This window comes from Mandrillus leucophaeus, unplaced genomic scaffold (assembly GCF_000951045.1).
Source record: "Mandrillus leucophaeus isolate KB7577 unplaced genomic scaffold, Mleu.le_1.0 Scaffold1205, whole genome shotgun sequence".
Classification (NCBI taxonomy): Eukaryota; Metazoa; Chordata; class Mammalia; order Primates; family Cercopithecidae; genus Mandrillus; species Mandrillus leucophaeus.
This window is the reverse complement of record NW_012100377.1, coordinates 162,049-176,964: the sequence shown is the minus strand read 5'-3', so window position 1 is coordinate 176,964 and position 14,916 is coordinate 162,049. Positions and strand designations below refer to the sequence as shown.

Here is a 14,916-nt window from a genome sequence, read left to right as displayed (position 1 = left end):
CTTATGACCTCAACATTGCTAAAGTTCTGAGCAAAGGGATGTCCAGTCTAATGTTCTGTCTCTCCATCATCAGGACTGACTTTGAATTGGTCCCCTATGTTCCCCGAATGGTGCCATGCTTTCCCTGCATATGCTGGTCGGCCATCCTGAAACATGCCTGCCCTCATTATTATTATTATTATTATTATTATTATTATTATTTTAGATAGAGTTTCACTTATTGCCCAGGCTGGAGTGCAATGGTGCGACCTCAGCTCACCGCAACCTCCACCTCCCAGGTTCAAGTGATTCTCCTGCCTCAGCCTCCCGAGTAGCTGGGATTACAAGCGCATGCCACTATGCCCGGCTGCAACACACATTCTTAAGGCCCACTGTCGGGCATGCCTGCGCACCTCACAACCCTGCCTGCATCCACTCATCTAACAGGTATCTGTGGCGCACCCAGCTTGTGCTACAGCCCATCCTAGGTGTCAGGGACCCGATAGTGAACAATGTTCCCTGCCTCATGGAGTGGAAGGGGCAGATAATATACAGAAAAATGAGCACATAACATGTGACAGTGACAAATGCAGCAGACAGCAACAAAACAGGGGAAGGAATGTAGGGAGCTGCGGTGGGGGAAGCTGAGATGCTTTTCATAAAGCAGGGTCGAGGAAGGCCTTTCCAAACCAGGTACCCTCTGAGAGGCCTAAGGCTGCTGGGCTTTTCTCTAAGCCACTTTGGGGGCCTGCAGGATTCTGAGAATAGGAGGCCATATGCTCCTGGGGAACAAGGTGCCTGCCTTTCTGTCTCCAGCTCTGTCCCATGCAACATTAAAGAAACCATGCATACACTGTCACAGAAAAACTCAAATTCTGTCCTCCCACATCTTTACAGTTACAATCACAGTAAATAAGCAATTTTCTACCTTCCCCTCATTTATTTCTGTCATTTTAGTAACTTCATCTTACAATTTCACGAATAGAGAGAAAAAAGGGCAAACTTTTTTTTTTCTTTTTGAGACAGTCTCACTGTTGCCCAGGCTGGAGTGCAGTGGCGCAATCTCAGCTCACGGCAAGCTCTGCCTCCTGGGTTCCTGCCATTCTCCTGCCTCAGCCTCCCGAGTAGCTGAGACTACAGGCGCCCGCCACCATGCCTGGCTAATTCTTTTGTATTTTTTTTTTTTTAGTAGTGACAGGGTTTCACCGTTAGCCAGGATGGTCTCGATCTCCTGACCTTGTGATCCGCCCGCCTCGGCCACCCAAAGTGCTGGGATTACAGGCATGAGACACCAAGCCCAGCCGAAAAAGACCAAACTTCTTAGACAATAAAATTTGTGAAAAAATTTCAGAAAAATTCCTCCATCCTTTACCAATGGAAAAACCGCAGAACGACATTTAACTAAGTATTCTCATCTCAAATGTTTGAAGCATTTTAGGCCATGAAAATATGACGTCTCTAACAACAGACAGTACTACTGGCAACCGCACAGGGACAGTGCCCTGAAGCAGGGCCTTTGTGTGCTCTGCGTATTTAGCCCATAGGCCACTAATGCAACCCACAAGACCAGAGAGGGATGGATGCCATTCGGGAAGCGAGGCTCGGGGTCCGAGGGACAAGTTATAGTCGGCCTTTTGAGGATACAGACAGGCAAAGCATAGCCTGGGGGGCCAGGGTGGCTGCGCACCATCTGCTTGTCAGAGAAGAGGGAGCGGTTGTGGATGAGTGCCATGCTGTGGGTGGTGTGGCAGCGCCCGCACACGCTGGGCTCCGCAATGCGGCCGCGGTCCATCTCCACCCGGGTCGTGTGGGCACACACTTGGCATTGGAAGAAGGCCTCCTGCATCTCAGGAATCAGCTGGGATGTCCTGATCACCATGCCGCTGATGGTGATGAGCTGATCAATGTCTGTGAGGGGAGAAGAGAGGTCAGCACACCTGATCTGAGGTGCAGAGGTCTAGGAATAGCTGGGATCACAGGCAGGTGCTGGGTGCCCACAAGTCTGCCTAGGGTGACCTTTCTGTGTCCAGTCGTCTGCAGGGTATGTCTTCAGGAGATTCTCAAGCCCAGCGAACCTCTGGCTCCTGTCCAGCAGGCATCCCTTGCTCCCTTCTTGTCTGACTACCCTCCTCCCTGCCTCCTGCCTCACTTACCCAGCCTCCTTTATGACACCCTGCTGTATCAGGAAAAAAGCCAGACAGCCTGGACTGAGACCCAACCCTAGCCTCTCTGTGCACATTTTGTGTCCTCTATAGAATGGGGTGGTATCAGGACCTACCCCAGAGCCAAGGACTGAATGTGACAGTGTACTTCAAGACTAGTAAGAGCACCTGGCAGAGGAAAAATTCCTCTATACTTTACAGTCATTACTATCTACATAGAACTCCTTAGATGGTCTGATCTTTCACTCTTGCTTGTTTCCTTTATTATTTGAACCTTTCCTGACAGACAACTTTTCCCCTTTGAAGGTCCCACTGCCCCCAACTAATTTCCCCTGCTGGTTTCAGATGAGCTGCCCTGTTCTGGCCTGTAATTAGCCACTGCTAGCCATGAAGATCACCCTATCCTGCCACTGATTCATGAGACCTCTACAATTTTGCTGTTGTTGAGATGGGGTTTTAACCTGTTGCCCAGGCTGGAGTACAGTGGTGCAATTACGGCTCACCGTAGCTTCAAGCTGCCAGGCTCAAGTAAGCCCATCACCTCAGCCTCCCAAAGTGGTAGGATTACATGCATGAGCCACTGTGCCTTGCTAATTTCTTCTTGGAGTCTCTTAAGTCACCCAAGTTGGTCTCAAACTCCTGGCCTCAAGTGATCCTCAAGTCTTTAAAATCTATTTTTTTTTTCTTCTTTTGAGACAGAGTCTCATTCTGTCACCCAGGCTGGAGTGCAATGGCACAACCTTGGCTCAGTGCAACCTCTGCCTCCCGGGTTCAAGTGATTCTCCTGCCTCAGCCTCCTGAGAGTAGCTGGGACTATAGGCGCGTGCCACCACGCCCTGGTAATTTTTGTATTTTTAGTAAAGGGGTTTTATCATGTTGGCCAGACTGGTCTGGAACTCTTGACCTCAGGTGATCTGCCTGCCTTGTTCTCCTGAAGTGCTGGGATTATAGGCGTGAGCCACCACGCCCAGCCAATAGTCAATCTCTTATATCAGAAACTTCAATTAAATTCAAAAAGTATATGGGGTTCATAAGTATACAGGATAACTGAATCTGTATTATTTTGACAATTCATAATCCATCATCTTGACTACCACCACCAATTACTTCTTTCATAGTTTCCTGATGAAACAAGGCTATTTTCATGTAAGGCATTTTCCTTCAACAAAAGTAATCCTATGAAAAATACATTACCTTCTGGATTCAGGTTTCTCATATTCTTCGTCTTTAATGCGTTGAATGGTCTTACTTGAATCTGATGTTCTAAGATCGAGTCAGGGTAACGGTCAAAGAAAATTTCATTGACAGCCATGTCAAAAGTTGGAATAACTTCCTGTAAAAATAAATATGAAGATGTATTTGTATTCATATCTCAGTGTTAAATACAATAAAGGCACGTCAGATTAGCAAAGTATAAAAACAAGACAACATGTCATGCCCCCAAAGTATTACCCTAAAGAATCATGCACGTGCTGTTTTCAAATTTAGGTATGCTGAACTATCTATCTCCGCATATTCTCAATTGGGTTAAATTTGATAATTTATATAAAAGTGCCTTTTTGATGTATACTGGCATATTTTATGCTTTCTATTAGAAGGGAAAAAAATTTTGACCTCACGCTTTCATTATTTTCCTTCTATAATGAAATAATACCAAAGTAAGTTATTTATTTATTTTTATTTTTTGAGGCAGAGTTTTGCTCTTGTTGCCCAGGCTGGAGTGCAATGGCATGATCTCGGCTTGCTGCAACCTCTGCCTCTGGGATTCAAGCAATTCTCCTGCCTCAGCCTCCTGAGTAGCTGGGATTACAGGCATGTGCCACTACGCCTGGCTAATTTTGTGTTTTTAATAGAGATGGGGTTTCTCCATGTTGGTCAGGCTGGTCTTGAACTCCCAACCTCAGGTGATCCGCCTGCCTTGGCCTCCCAAAGTGCTGGGATCACAGGTATGAGCCACCGCACCTGGTGACACCAAAGTAAGTTAAATCATATTTATCCAAATTTGTTAACATATGGTTCCCATTTTACAGATGAGGAAACAGCTTCTGGTTGGCTAAGGAACCTGACTAAAGCTATGTAGCCAGTAATCAGCAAAATCAAGATTCAAAAACCAGGTCTGCTTGCCTCAAAGACCACACCCAGAGTTAACAGAGCTGATACTTCATGAATAAAAACTGACCTGAGGCCAAAAAGTCAAAGTCTACAGTACAGTAAGTATATTCTTTTTTTTTTTTTTTTTTTTTTTTGAGACGGAGTCTCGCGCTGTGTCACCCAGGCTGGAGTGCAGTGGCGCGATCTCGGCTCACTGCAAGCTCTGCCTCCCAGGTTCACGCCATTCTCCTGCCTCAGCCTCCGCGTAGCTGGGACTACAGGCGCCCGCCACCACACCCGGCTAGTTTTTTGTATTTTTAGTAGAGACGGCGTTTCACCATGTTAGCCAGGATGGTCTCGATCTCCTGACCTCGTGATCCACCCTCCTCGGCCTCCCAAAGTGCTGGGATTACAGGCTTGAGCCACCGCGCCCGGCCAAGTATATTCTTTTAAAGCGGCAGGAAGTATGCAATTCAGTTAAAGTATTTCCATTTGAGATAACTTACTTCATGAAACCCAAGAAGCTATAGTTGTTAGATTCATCATTTTTCTACATGAGAAACACTGCCCAGTAAACCATAACCTGTCATTGATAGTAATACAAATCCCACTTTCAGGAACATTAAAATGTGGAAAAAAAAAAAAAAAAAGTTCATCTTAAAGGAGATGATCCTTTTTTTTTTTTGAGATGGAATTTCACTGTGTTGCCCAGGCTGGAGAGCAGTGGCGTCATCTCAGCTCACTGCACGTCTGCCTCCTCGGTTCAAGTGATTCTCCCGCTTTAGCCTCCCGAGTAGCTAGGACTACATGTGCGCACCACCACGTGTGGCTAATTTTTGTATTTTTTAGTAGAGATGGGGTTTCACTTTGTTGGCCAGGCTGGTCTCGAACTCCCGACCTCAAGTGATCCATTTGCCTTAGCATCCTAAAGTGCTTGGATTACAGGTGTGAGCCACCACACCCATCCAAAGGAGATGATACATGGTTTTCTTAGTGTTTGTGCATACTATCTTCATTACCGAGGAATTTGTGTTATCTGGAAACATTCTTTCTGGACAGTTACTAAAATTCATCAAGGTCAAAGCTAAATTCTTACCTGTGGGTAAGAGATGAGTTGTCTGTACAAATTTTTGTCAAATGATTTGATGTGTTCACAGTTTACATTTAAAAATGGCTCACCAATTACATTAATCTACAAGATAAAAATGAACAAGTTATATTTTGCTAACTATTTTAAAACACACAACTCGAATTTAAAGAGTATCTGATTACCTCGCCAAGTCGTTGCATGTATAGAGGTTCGGTAATATCTATGCCAACATTTTCTTCTTCTTTAGCCAGAGGATCAATAAATCGCTGAAGAAATCTCTTTAAGTGGAGAGAAAACATATCAGGCATATAGCATTTGGGAACAGGCAACTACTAAAAACACACAAAGTTAGGAGTATGTCTCTATCAGGAGACAGAAATAAATATTTTTCTTCCTTTTTCTTTTTTAAAATTTAATTTAGAGATGGAGTCTCACTATATTGGTCAGGCTGCTATCAAACTCCTGGCCTCAAGTGATCCTCCCACCTTGGCCTCCCAAAGTGCTGGGATTATAGGGGTGAGCCACCACAGGTGGCCCTTCTAGTCATTATGGTTACTTCGATATAGGTTATAAGCACGGTCTCCCAACATTTTCAGAGCTCAAAGTAATTTTAATACATATAGCTCACCTGAAAGTTTTCTTTGCATGTTGCCACATTTACATCTGTTCCCCAGATCACAAGTTTTTGGCCTAGAGACTGCTCACTTGCCACTATATCTTCTGCTGCTGCCTACACAGAAAAACATGACAGAATCATGAAAATGGAGTTACCCACATGATATCCGCCATAAGATGGTTTCAGGAGACTGCATACTCACCCCGTCAGACTGCAGATCCACTTGCAGGCCCTTCTGCGCAGAGCCCAAGTCAGGCCTCTGTCTCACAGGTGTGCCCCTAACACCACTTCTTGGGGTTCCCTCTACCCGAGAGCTGGGAGTGCCATATGTCAGTGGTGAACTAACATCAAAGTCAAGAGGGATAGCTATAAAAACAAAATTAGGAAATTCTGGTGGTATATCAAACCTGAAATTACAGCATGTTGTCTGTTGACCTATACCATCTAATCGCACAGCAAACTTGAGTATTTATTGCAACCTGTGGTGGTTGAGATTCTGAGCACTATTAAATGTTCTATTAAGAAAAGCATCAAAGAACCTGCTTATTCTGCTCACTAAGCCCTAAAACAATTATTTTCGGCACTCTGTTCAGCTCCTCTGGTTCAGAATATGCTCGCTCATGTGCAGAGGGGATGCTTTAGGCATTATGACAACTGTAATAAAGACGGTAAACCTGAGCAGATAAAGCATCAGCTGTGTATCAAGCACAGCATAACCTAGATCTTCAGACACGCACCTGAAGAATGCATTTGGGGAGGGCTGGAAAATAACACGTCCTGCGCGACAGGGCTCTGTAGGTCCCCTCCAGGCGAGGTTGGCATCGGCTGCAACTCCCCCGTGGAGGTGGAATCCTCGCCTCTAGGTCTCTGAGAAGGAGATGACCTGGCATCCTCACTTCGAGCTTGTGTCACACAAAACAGAAAAGATGGCCATGAACTTTTAGGGCCGGTATTCCTGGATTTGTCTGTCCCTTGGGGCATTATAAAAGACTCACCACTGAACCAAACCAAACAGAGGCAAATGGGCAATCGAATTAAGCAGCACCCAGGCCACAGCCTGCTGTGGGTGTCTGTGCGCACCAGGTGGCAGCGCCCAGCCCGAGGCTGAGCGCCCGGGGCCCGCGCACCCACCCAGCGCTGCCAGTTGCGGCAAGAGAGGGCAGAAGGGGCGGCGCCGGGGACTGTGGTGGGCCCGGCTCGGGGGACTCACGCGTCTGGGCTGGGGTGGTTCTTCCACGCCGGCTGCCGCGGCGGCTCGGGGTCGACGCCGGGGACGACATGGTGCTCGGGGTACCTGCGCGACAAGGACAAGCTCGGGCCGGGCCTGCCTCCCGGCTTCCCTGCTCTGCTCCGCAGCACGGACGATCCAGTCGGCTCCGCGCCACGCCCTCCCTGCCGACGCGCGGTTACCGGGGAAAGGCGGCCGCTTGCGGACGCTCGCAGGCTCCAGGTCCACCTGGCCAGTCGCGCTCCCAAACCGCGGGACCCAGAGTTCCCGCCGGCGGCAAGGTCGTCTCCGCCCCTGGCGGGGCCTCACCAATCACTGCGACGCTCGTGCGTGGCTCCGCCTCCGGGACGCGCCACTGCGCACCAGTAGGGGGGGACAGTGCTACTTCCTTCAGCACCCGCGCGTAAGCCAGAAGTAGGCCTCGCTCGGCACCCCTCTGTCTAGATAGTCTGACCTCCTGCGGGGCCGCGTTTTCGCGGGAAAAGTGGGTCTGACCGCACCAGTTCTCGGGGTGTGTTCCGTTAGCGTTGGCTAGGGAGCATGTGCTTCTTTATCCCTTAGGCGTTTTTGATTAATAAGGACATTAGAGATGCATTTGTCACTTAAAAATTTTTTTTATTAAAAAAATTAAGGACGGGAGGTGGCGGGGATGGTCTTATGTTGCCCAGGCAGGTCTCGAACTCCTGCAATCCTCCCGCCTCAGCTTCCTAAAGTGTTGGGACTGCAGGCGGGCGCCACCGCGCCCGACCGCGTTCGTCACTTTTTATCGAGGAACAAACGCCTCCCAAAGTGCTGGGATTACAGACTTGAGCCACCGCGCCCGACCGCGTTCGTCACTTTTTATCGAGGAACAAACTTGGAGCTCTTGACCCAGGCCCTTCGCTTGTTTTATTTGCCTCTGATATCTATTTAGCCAAGTCCAACACCAAGTAGCCACCCAATCTACTTCCGCAGGTCAGACCGACGGATGGCGTTTCTCCTTAAGTTTCCATGTTGATTAGGGCCAAAGAGGCGAGCCTACAGGCCAGGCTTTCCCGCAGGGGTCCTCGGGAAAGTTCCTGCCGCCGCGCCCCGTAGCCCCGCCCCGGCGCGTAGGAGCATTTCCGGGTCCGGGCTGAGCGGGCGCACGCGCGGGAGTGGGACTCGGCGGCATGGCGGGCTCCGGAGCCGGTGTGCGTTGCTCCCTGCTGCGGCTGCAGGAGACCTTGTCCGCCGCGGACCGCTGCGGTGCTGCCCTGGCCGGTCATCAGCTGATCCGCGGCCTGGGGCAGGAATGCGTCCTGAGCAGCAGCCCCGCGGTTCTGGGTGGGTACCGGCCTGAGCTGGGCCGCGGGTGGGTCCTGGCTTCCCGAGTCGTTCTGGAGCCAGGCAGCCCGGCGCTTCTCTCTGTGTTTAGATGACGGTATTTTGAAGTACAGCGATTAGATTCTTGGGGGAATTTCTATGCGTGTGTATAAAGTGATTTTTCATACTGCTTTTTACTCCCTAGTATTAGAAGAAAGATATTTTAAAGCCAAAGTTGGTGAAAACGACCCCTAATTTGGCAATCCTTGCTATACAGAGTAGGGGGGAGGGCAAGAGAAATAATTTTTTTTTTTTTTTGAGACGGCGTCTGGCTCTGTCGCCCAAGCGGGAGTGCAGTGGCGCGATCTCGGCTGACTGCAACCCCCGCCTCCTGGGTTCAAGCTATTCTCCTGCCTCAGTCCCCCGAGTAGCTGGGATTACAGGCGCGCGCCACCACACCGGGCTAATTTTTTTGTGTTTTTAGTAGAGATGGGGTTTCACCGTGTTGGTCAGGCTGGTCTCGAACTCCTAACCTCATGATCCGCCCGCCTGGGCCTCCCAAATGCTGGGATTACAGACATGAGCCACTGGGGCCGGCCAAGAGAAAGTATTTTCTTTCACCTGAATCTCGCCTAATCCCACCAGTACCTTTTCGAAAACCCTGTATTTACTGTTCCTACCTTGAGAAAAATTGAAGAAAAACAATTGAAGTCATGTTCTTTTAACTCTTTAGCAATGCCTGGGTGCGAACTTTTTCCTCTCTGTGGTAAAAGTGCCTCTTTTTAGCACTTTAAATAATCGAATATTTCGTTGTGGGGAAACTCCCGTATTCCTTCTTTAAAACACGGGTGTGCAGGCCTCTTGATGTTGTGCCCTATTAAAAGGTGAGATTTTCTTCCGGAGGGTCTAGGAGTGAATATGTTGTAGGAATAACTTAAAACAGTTTAAACAAGATGTTGTATGTGGCACGGTGCAGTGGCTTATGCCTGTAATCCCAGCACTTTGGAAGGCTGTGGCAGGTGGATCACCTGAGGTCAGGAGTTCCAGACCTACCTGACCAGTATGGTGAAACCTTGTCTCTACTAAAAATACAAAAATTAGCTGGGCATGGTGGCGAGCGCCTATAGTCTGAGCTATTCGGGAGGATGAGAGAGGAGAATGGCTTGAACCCAGGAGAGGGAGGTTGCAGTGAGCCGAGATTGTGCCACTGCACTCCAGCCCGGGCGACAGAGCAAGACTCTGTCTCAAAAAAAAAAAAAAAAAAAGATGCTATATACATGAATTCTATATATTCTATTTGTTGTCAAGAATATGTTAACAATAGGGAAATATCGAACAAAAAACTAACATTGTGTGGTTACTTTCTCTTCTTAGGGTTTCAAATTTAGCATTCATTTTTGTTTGTTTAGTAACTTGTGTCTAAAGCACTTCCAAGTTTACCTTCCATTCATGACATACCTCCTTTCACTTGAGAGATTCCAGGGGAAGTGTATTAGTTCCTTATTGCTGCTGTAACAATTATCACAAGCTTAGTAATTTAAAACAGCACAGGTCTGTTACTCTTACAGTTCCCACTGTAAGGGGGATTCTGTGAGTCAGAATCCCACACAGGTCTCACCAAGCTAGAACCAAAGTACCACGCAGGGCTGCTTTCTTTCTGAAGGCTCTTGGGGAGGATCCATTGCCTTATTCATTCAGGTTATAGGATTGAGGTCCCTGACATTCCATACTTCTTGAAACTGTCCCCTTTCCTTGGATCACAGCTCCCTTCCCTTGGTCTTCAAGGCCAGCAACAGCATGTCAAGCAGAGGTTTGGAATCTCCTGCTTTCCCAGCTTCCTGTCTCTCTGATCAACTCTTCTTCATCTCCTTACTTTAAAGGCCTGTATGATTACATTGGGCTCTCTGGATAATCCAGTATGATCTTCCCATTTTAAGGTCAGCTGATTAGCTACCTTAATTCCATCTGCAAGCTCAATTTCCTTTTGCTATATACATTTTACATATTCACAAGATGTGACCCCAGGGATTGGGATGCAGGCATCTTTGGGGCCATTATTCTGCCTACTGCTTCCCTGTGGAACATTGTCTAGAATTTTCTGCTTTTTTTGTTTTAATATAGCAACCTTGGGTTAGTGTTTTATATTTATAAGGCTACCTTGAAAACCATTCCATCCTTGGCCAGGCGCGGTGGCTCACGCCTGTAATCCCAGCATTTTGGGAGGCCTAGGTGGGTGGATCACGAGGTCGGGAGATTGAGACCATCCTCGCTAACATAGTGAAACCCTGTCTCTACTAAAAATACAAAAAAAAAATTAGCCAGAGTGGCGGGCACCTTTAGTCCCAGCTACTCAGGAGGCTAAGGCAAGAGAATGGCGTGAACCTGGGAGGCGGAGATTGCAGTGAGCCAGGGTCACTGCCCTCCAGCCTGGGCAACAGAGTGAGACTCGGTCTCAAAAAAAAGTGGTAATAAAAGAAAGAATCATTGCAGCCCCTTTAGAAGTGGTTTACATGATGCTCTTGGCACTCTCTTAACTTGCTTACTTATTTTTTTGAACAGCATTACAGACATCTTTAGTTTTTTCCAGAGATTTCGGTTTGCTTGTATTTGTCCGGAAGTCACTCAACAGTATTGAAGTAAGTTGACAATTTTCGTTTTGCTTTTCTTGTATATTCCTGGAGTGACTCCTGTTACCCATATTTACAATATGTATCTCTTTCATTACAGTTTCGTGAATGTAGAGAAGAAATCCTAAAGTTTTTATGTATTTTCTTAGAAAAAATGGGCCAGAAGATCGCACCTTACTGTGTTGAAATTAAGGTAAGAATTAAAAAAACATACCTTATTACATTATATATCAACATCTGTTTTAACTTATGGTGTAAGGAACTTGGATTTTTATTTTAAAGATAAAACATTTTCCTTTCTTATTGGGGAATTTGCTTATTTCTGCTTCATTGTGTTACAAATGAAGTGGGCTCTTCATTAGTTTTTTTTTTTTTTTTGAGATGGAGTTTTGCTCTTGTTGCCCATTAGTTATTTAGATTTAGTAAGCTAAGGCCTTTGTCAGAGAAACTACTTTGATAATTTCTTTCCTGAGGAGGTGGCAGTAGCACCTTGGGCTCCCTGGGGCCCTGACGGCTTCTTGGTAACTTCACTGCAGCCGGGGCGACGAGCGAAATTCCATTTCAAAAAAATAATAATAATTTGTATTTGTATTTTTATTGTTTATTTATTTTTATTTTGTGAGACAGGGTTTTGCTCTGTCATCCAGGCTGGAGTGCAGTGGTGTGATCATGGCTCACTGCATCCTCCATCTCGTGGGCTCAGGTGATTCTCACACCTCAGCCTCCCAAGTTGCTGGGACCACAGGCATGTGCTACTATGCCCAGCTAATTTTTGTGTTGTTTTTTTTTTTTTTTGTAGAGACAGGGTTTTGCCTTGTTGCCCAGGCTGGTCTCAAACTCCTGGGCTCAAGTGATCTTTCCGTCTCCACCTTCCAAATTGCTTACAGGCATGAACCACACTGTAATCCCCAAAGGGATTGCAGACACAAACCACGGAGTCTGTGAATACTTTTTTCTTTTTTTTTTTTTTGAGACGGAGTCTTGATCTGTCACCCAGGCTGGAGTGCAGTGGCACAATCTTGGCTCGCTGCCACCTCTGTCTCCCGAGTTCAAGCGATTCTCCTCCCTCAGCCTCCTGAGTAGCTGGGATTACAGGCGTGTGCCACCATGCCCGGCTAATGTTTATATTTTTAGTAGAGACGGTTTCACCATGCTGGCCAGGCTGGTCTCGAACTCCTGACCTCAGGTGATCGCCTACCTCAGCCTCCCAAAGTTTTGGGATTATAGGCATGAGCCACCGCGCCCAGCCTAATGTTATATTTTCCACAGCTAAATACTGAATTTTGATATTGCTCCTCTTAGAGACGTAGTTTCAGATATTGCTGAGTCTCAGTTTTTATATCTTATTGATGATTTTGGTTATTTTTTTTTAAACCTAGAATACTTGTACCAGTGTTTATACAAAAGATAGAGCTGCTAAATGTAAAATTCCAGCCCTGGACCTTCTTATTAAGGTAATTATGTTTTTAAGTGCGTGCATTTTATATTAAACGTGTAACTTTTAAAAGAAAATCAGAGTTTTGAGTTGTATTTTGGGTGATGTGTTTGGGGAAGGATAGGATCTAATCACACTGATGTATGGGTAATATGCACATTTTCCAACCATCACCTGACAGTACCCTGACTTTTTGTTCTCAGACTCTTCTGAGCAGTAAAAGAAGAATTCTGAGTTGTGAGCAGAATGAAATAGGAAAATGACTAAAGAATTTATTGCTCTTTCATTTATCACCCTTACTGCCTTTGGCAAAACCTAATGCTATTAGGAATTGCTGAAAGATCACCTTGTATCTCTGAGGTTTTTCCTAAAATCTTAGCACTGGGAAAGAGTTCATATGTTTTTTTTTCTTTTTTTTTTTGAGATAGAGTCTTGTTCTGTCATCCAGACTGGAGTGCAGTGGTGCAATATCAGCTCACTGCAACTTCTGTCTCCCGGGTTCAAGCGATTCTCCTGCCTCAGCCTCCTGAGTAGCTGGGATTACAGGCATGTGCCACCATGCCTGGCTAATTTTTGTACTTTTAGTAGAGGCGGGATTTCACTGTGTTGGTCACACTGGTTTTGAACTCCTGACCTTGTAATCTGCCTGCTTCGGCCTCCCAAAGTGCTGGGATTATAGGCATGAGCCACCGTGTCCAGCAGGAATCGGTTGATATGTTGCAATTAAGTGGTTGTTGGGGTCACTGTGACCTGTTTCTGTTTTTTTTTTTGGCATTTGTATTTTAGAATTCCTTTGTTTCTGGTTGGTCCTTGGTTTTGTAGGCTTCTGGGAGAAAGGTTCTAGTCATGTTGGTTTCTTGGGAAGGTAACAGGTAAGCCTAGAGTATTCTTCCTCTGGTGTTCTTACACCACCCATCTCAACCTCTAATTTCCAGATAAGCTGGGTGGATGTGAATCCTGAGAGACCAAGTGTAAATCCTTGAGACACACCTAATTCTGAACCTTTGCTGTGTACAGAGGCACTGAGATAGAGGAATCCCTTTATTTCCCTCTTTAGAGAGAATGCTAATTTGTATTATTTTATTTTTCTTGATTTCCACACTACATTGATGTACTAATTTGTATTCTTTTAGTTACTTCAGACTTTTAGAAGTTCTAGACTCATGGATGAATTTAAAATTGGAGAATTATTTAGTAAATTCTATGGAGAACTTGCATTGAAAAAAAAAATACCAGATACAGGTGAGATGCATTTACATGTTATTTTCAAATAGTTTAGCAAATTAATGTTAACAAATTATTAGCGTAAGACTTAGATTTTCTCTACCAAGGTCTTATATGTTTTACAGATGAATCCTTTTTGCTGAAAATAAACCAAAATGAAACCAAAAAACATGTGAAGACTTCCCTTCCTAAAAATGTTAATTTTTACAAAATTATTTCTTTAAATGGAAAACTCACATGTCAAATATGATTAATACATTTGCATAAAACTTAGGAAAAAATGCAGCCCTAAAAGCTTTATATTTTATATATCTTATTGTAAAATTAATTTTGAACTTCACATTATTTTATTTTCTTCATACGTTTTGGTTAGTATAACTTATTTAAATGTAGTTTGAGCCCTTGTCTAAAATTTTCTTTTCAGTTTTAGAAAAAGTATATGAACTCCTAGGATTATTGGGTGAAGTTCATCCTAGTGAGATGATAAATAATGCAGAAAACCTGTTCCGCGCTTTTCTGGGTGAACTTAAGACCCAGGTATGATAAAATTTATGACATTCTGCTTCCGTAGACGTGGTTGTATTTTTTTCTTGTAATGACATTTTCTTAAATCTTTCCTTTTAGATGACATCAGCAGTAAGAGAGCCCAAACTACCTGTTCTGGCAGGATGTCTGAAGGGATTGTCCTCACTTCTGTGCAACTTCACTAAGTCCATGGAAGAAGGTATTGCTTGGCTTCACTTGATTTTCTTTATTCAAAAACTAAGTCTAACCAGCAATGCCTGATTATTTTTTTGAACTCTTAAGCAATCCTGAATTCACATACAGTAGTGAGAAATAATATAGAGGGACTTGTGGGCCCTCCCCAGGACATCTTTCCCAACTACAGCACAGCAGCATGGTGGGCGTTAACATTGATGTTGTCCGCTGAGCTTTGTTAGATCTCACCAGTTTAACATGCACACATTTGTGTAGGTGTATTTAGTTCTGTGCAGTTGTTTTACATTTTATTTTTTTTGAGACAGAATCTTGCTGTGTCGCCCAGACTGGAGTGTAGTGGTACTTTCTTGGCTCACTGCAACCTCTGCTTCCCAGGTTCAAACAGTTCTTCACTTCATCCTCCTGAATAGCTGGGACTATAGGCATGCACCACCACGCCTGGCTAATTTTTTTTTTTTTT

At 45.3% G+C, this 14,916-nt stretch overlaps 2 protein-coding genes across 2 annotated transcripts in view; one reads left to right on the top strand and one right to left on the bottom strand.

The window, feature by feature from the left end:
• MCM4 (minichromosome maintenance complex component 4) overlaps positions 1–7,459 on the bottom strand; it is a 16,840-nt gene extending 9,381 nt beyond the window's left edge. Inside the window, exons 1-9 of the mRNA XM_011970428.1 lie at positions 7,349–7,459; positions 7,149–7,232; positions 6,676–6,840; positions 6,141–6,304; positions 5,951–6,052; positions 5,505–5,600; positions 5,329–5,424; positions 3,336–3,474; positions 1,667–1,887 (exon numbers count right to left, since the gene is read on the bottom strand). Coding sequence (XP_011825818.1) covers positions 1,667–1,887; positions 3,336–3,474; positions 5,329–5,424; positions 5,505–5,600; positions 5,951–6,052; positions 6,141–6,304; positions 6,676–6,840; positions 7,149–7,218 — 1,053 coding nt within the window. The 5' untranslated portion in view covers positions 7,219–7,232; positions 7,349–7,459. The remainder of the gene's footprint in view (positions 1–1,666; positions 1,888–3,335; positions 3,475–5,328; positions 5,425–5,504; positions 5,601–5,950; positions 6,053–6,140; positions 6,305–6,675; positions 6,841–7,148; positions 7,233–7,348) is intronic.
• Positions 7,460–8,277: 818 nt separating this feature from the next.
• Positions 8,278–14,916, top strand: part of PRKDC (protein kinase, DNA-activated, catalytic polypeptide) — a 168,205-nt gene continuing 161,566 nt past the window's right edge. The window contains exons 1-7 of the mRNA XM_011970417.1: positions 8,278–8,471; positions 11,010–11,086; positions 11,178–11,270; positions 12,457–12,531; positions 13,646–13,754; positions 14,161–14,273; positions 14,361–14,460. Coding sequence (XP_011825807.1) covers positions 8,318–8,471; positions 11,010–11,086; positions 11,178–11,270; positions 12,457–12,531; positions 13,646–13,754; positions 14,161–14,273; positions 14,361–14,460 — 721 coding nt within the window. The 5' untranslated portion in view covers positions 8,278–8,317. The remainder of the gene's footprint in view (positions 8,472–11,009; positions 11,087–11,177; positions 11,271–12,456; positions 12,532–13,645; positions 13,755–14,160; positions 14,274–14,360; positions 14,461–14,916) is intronic.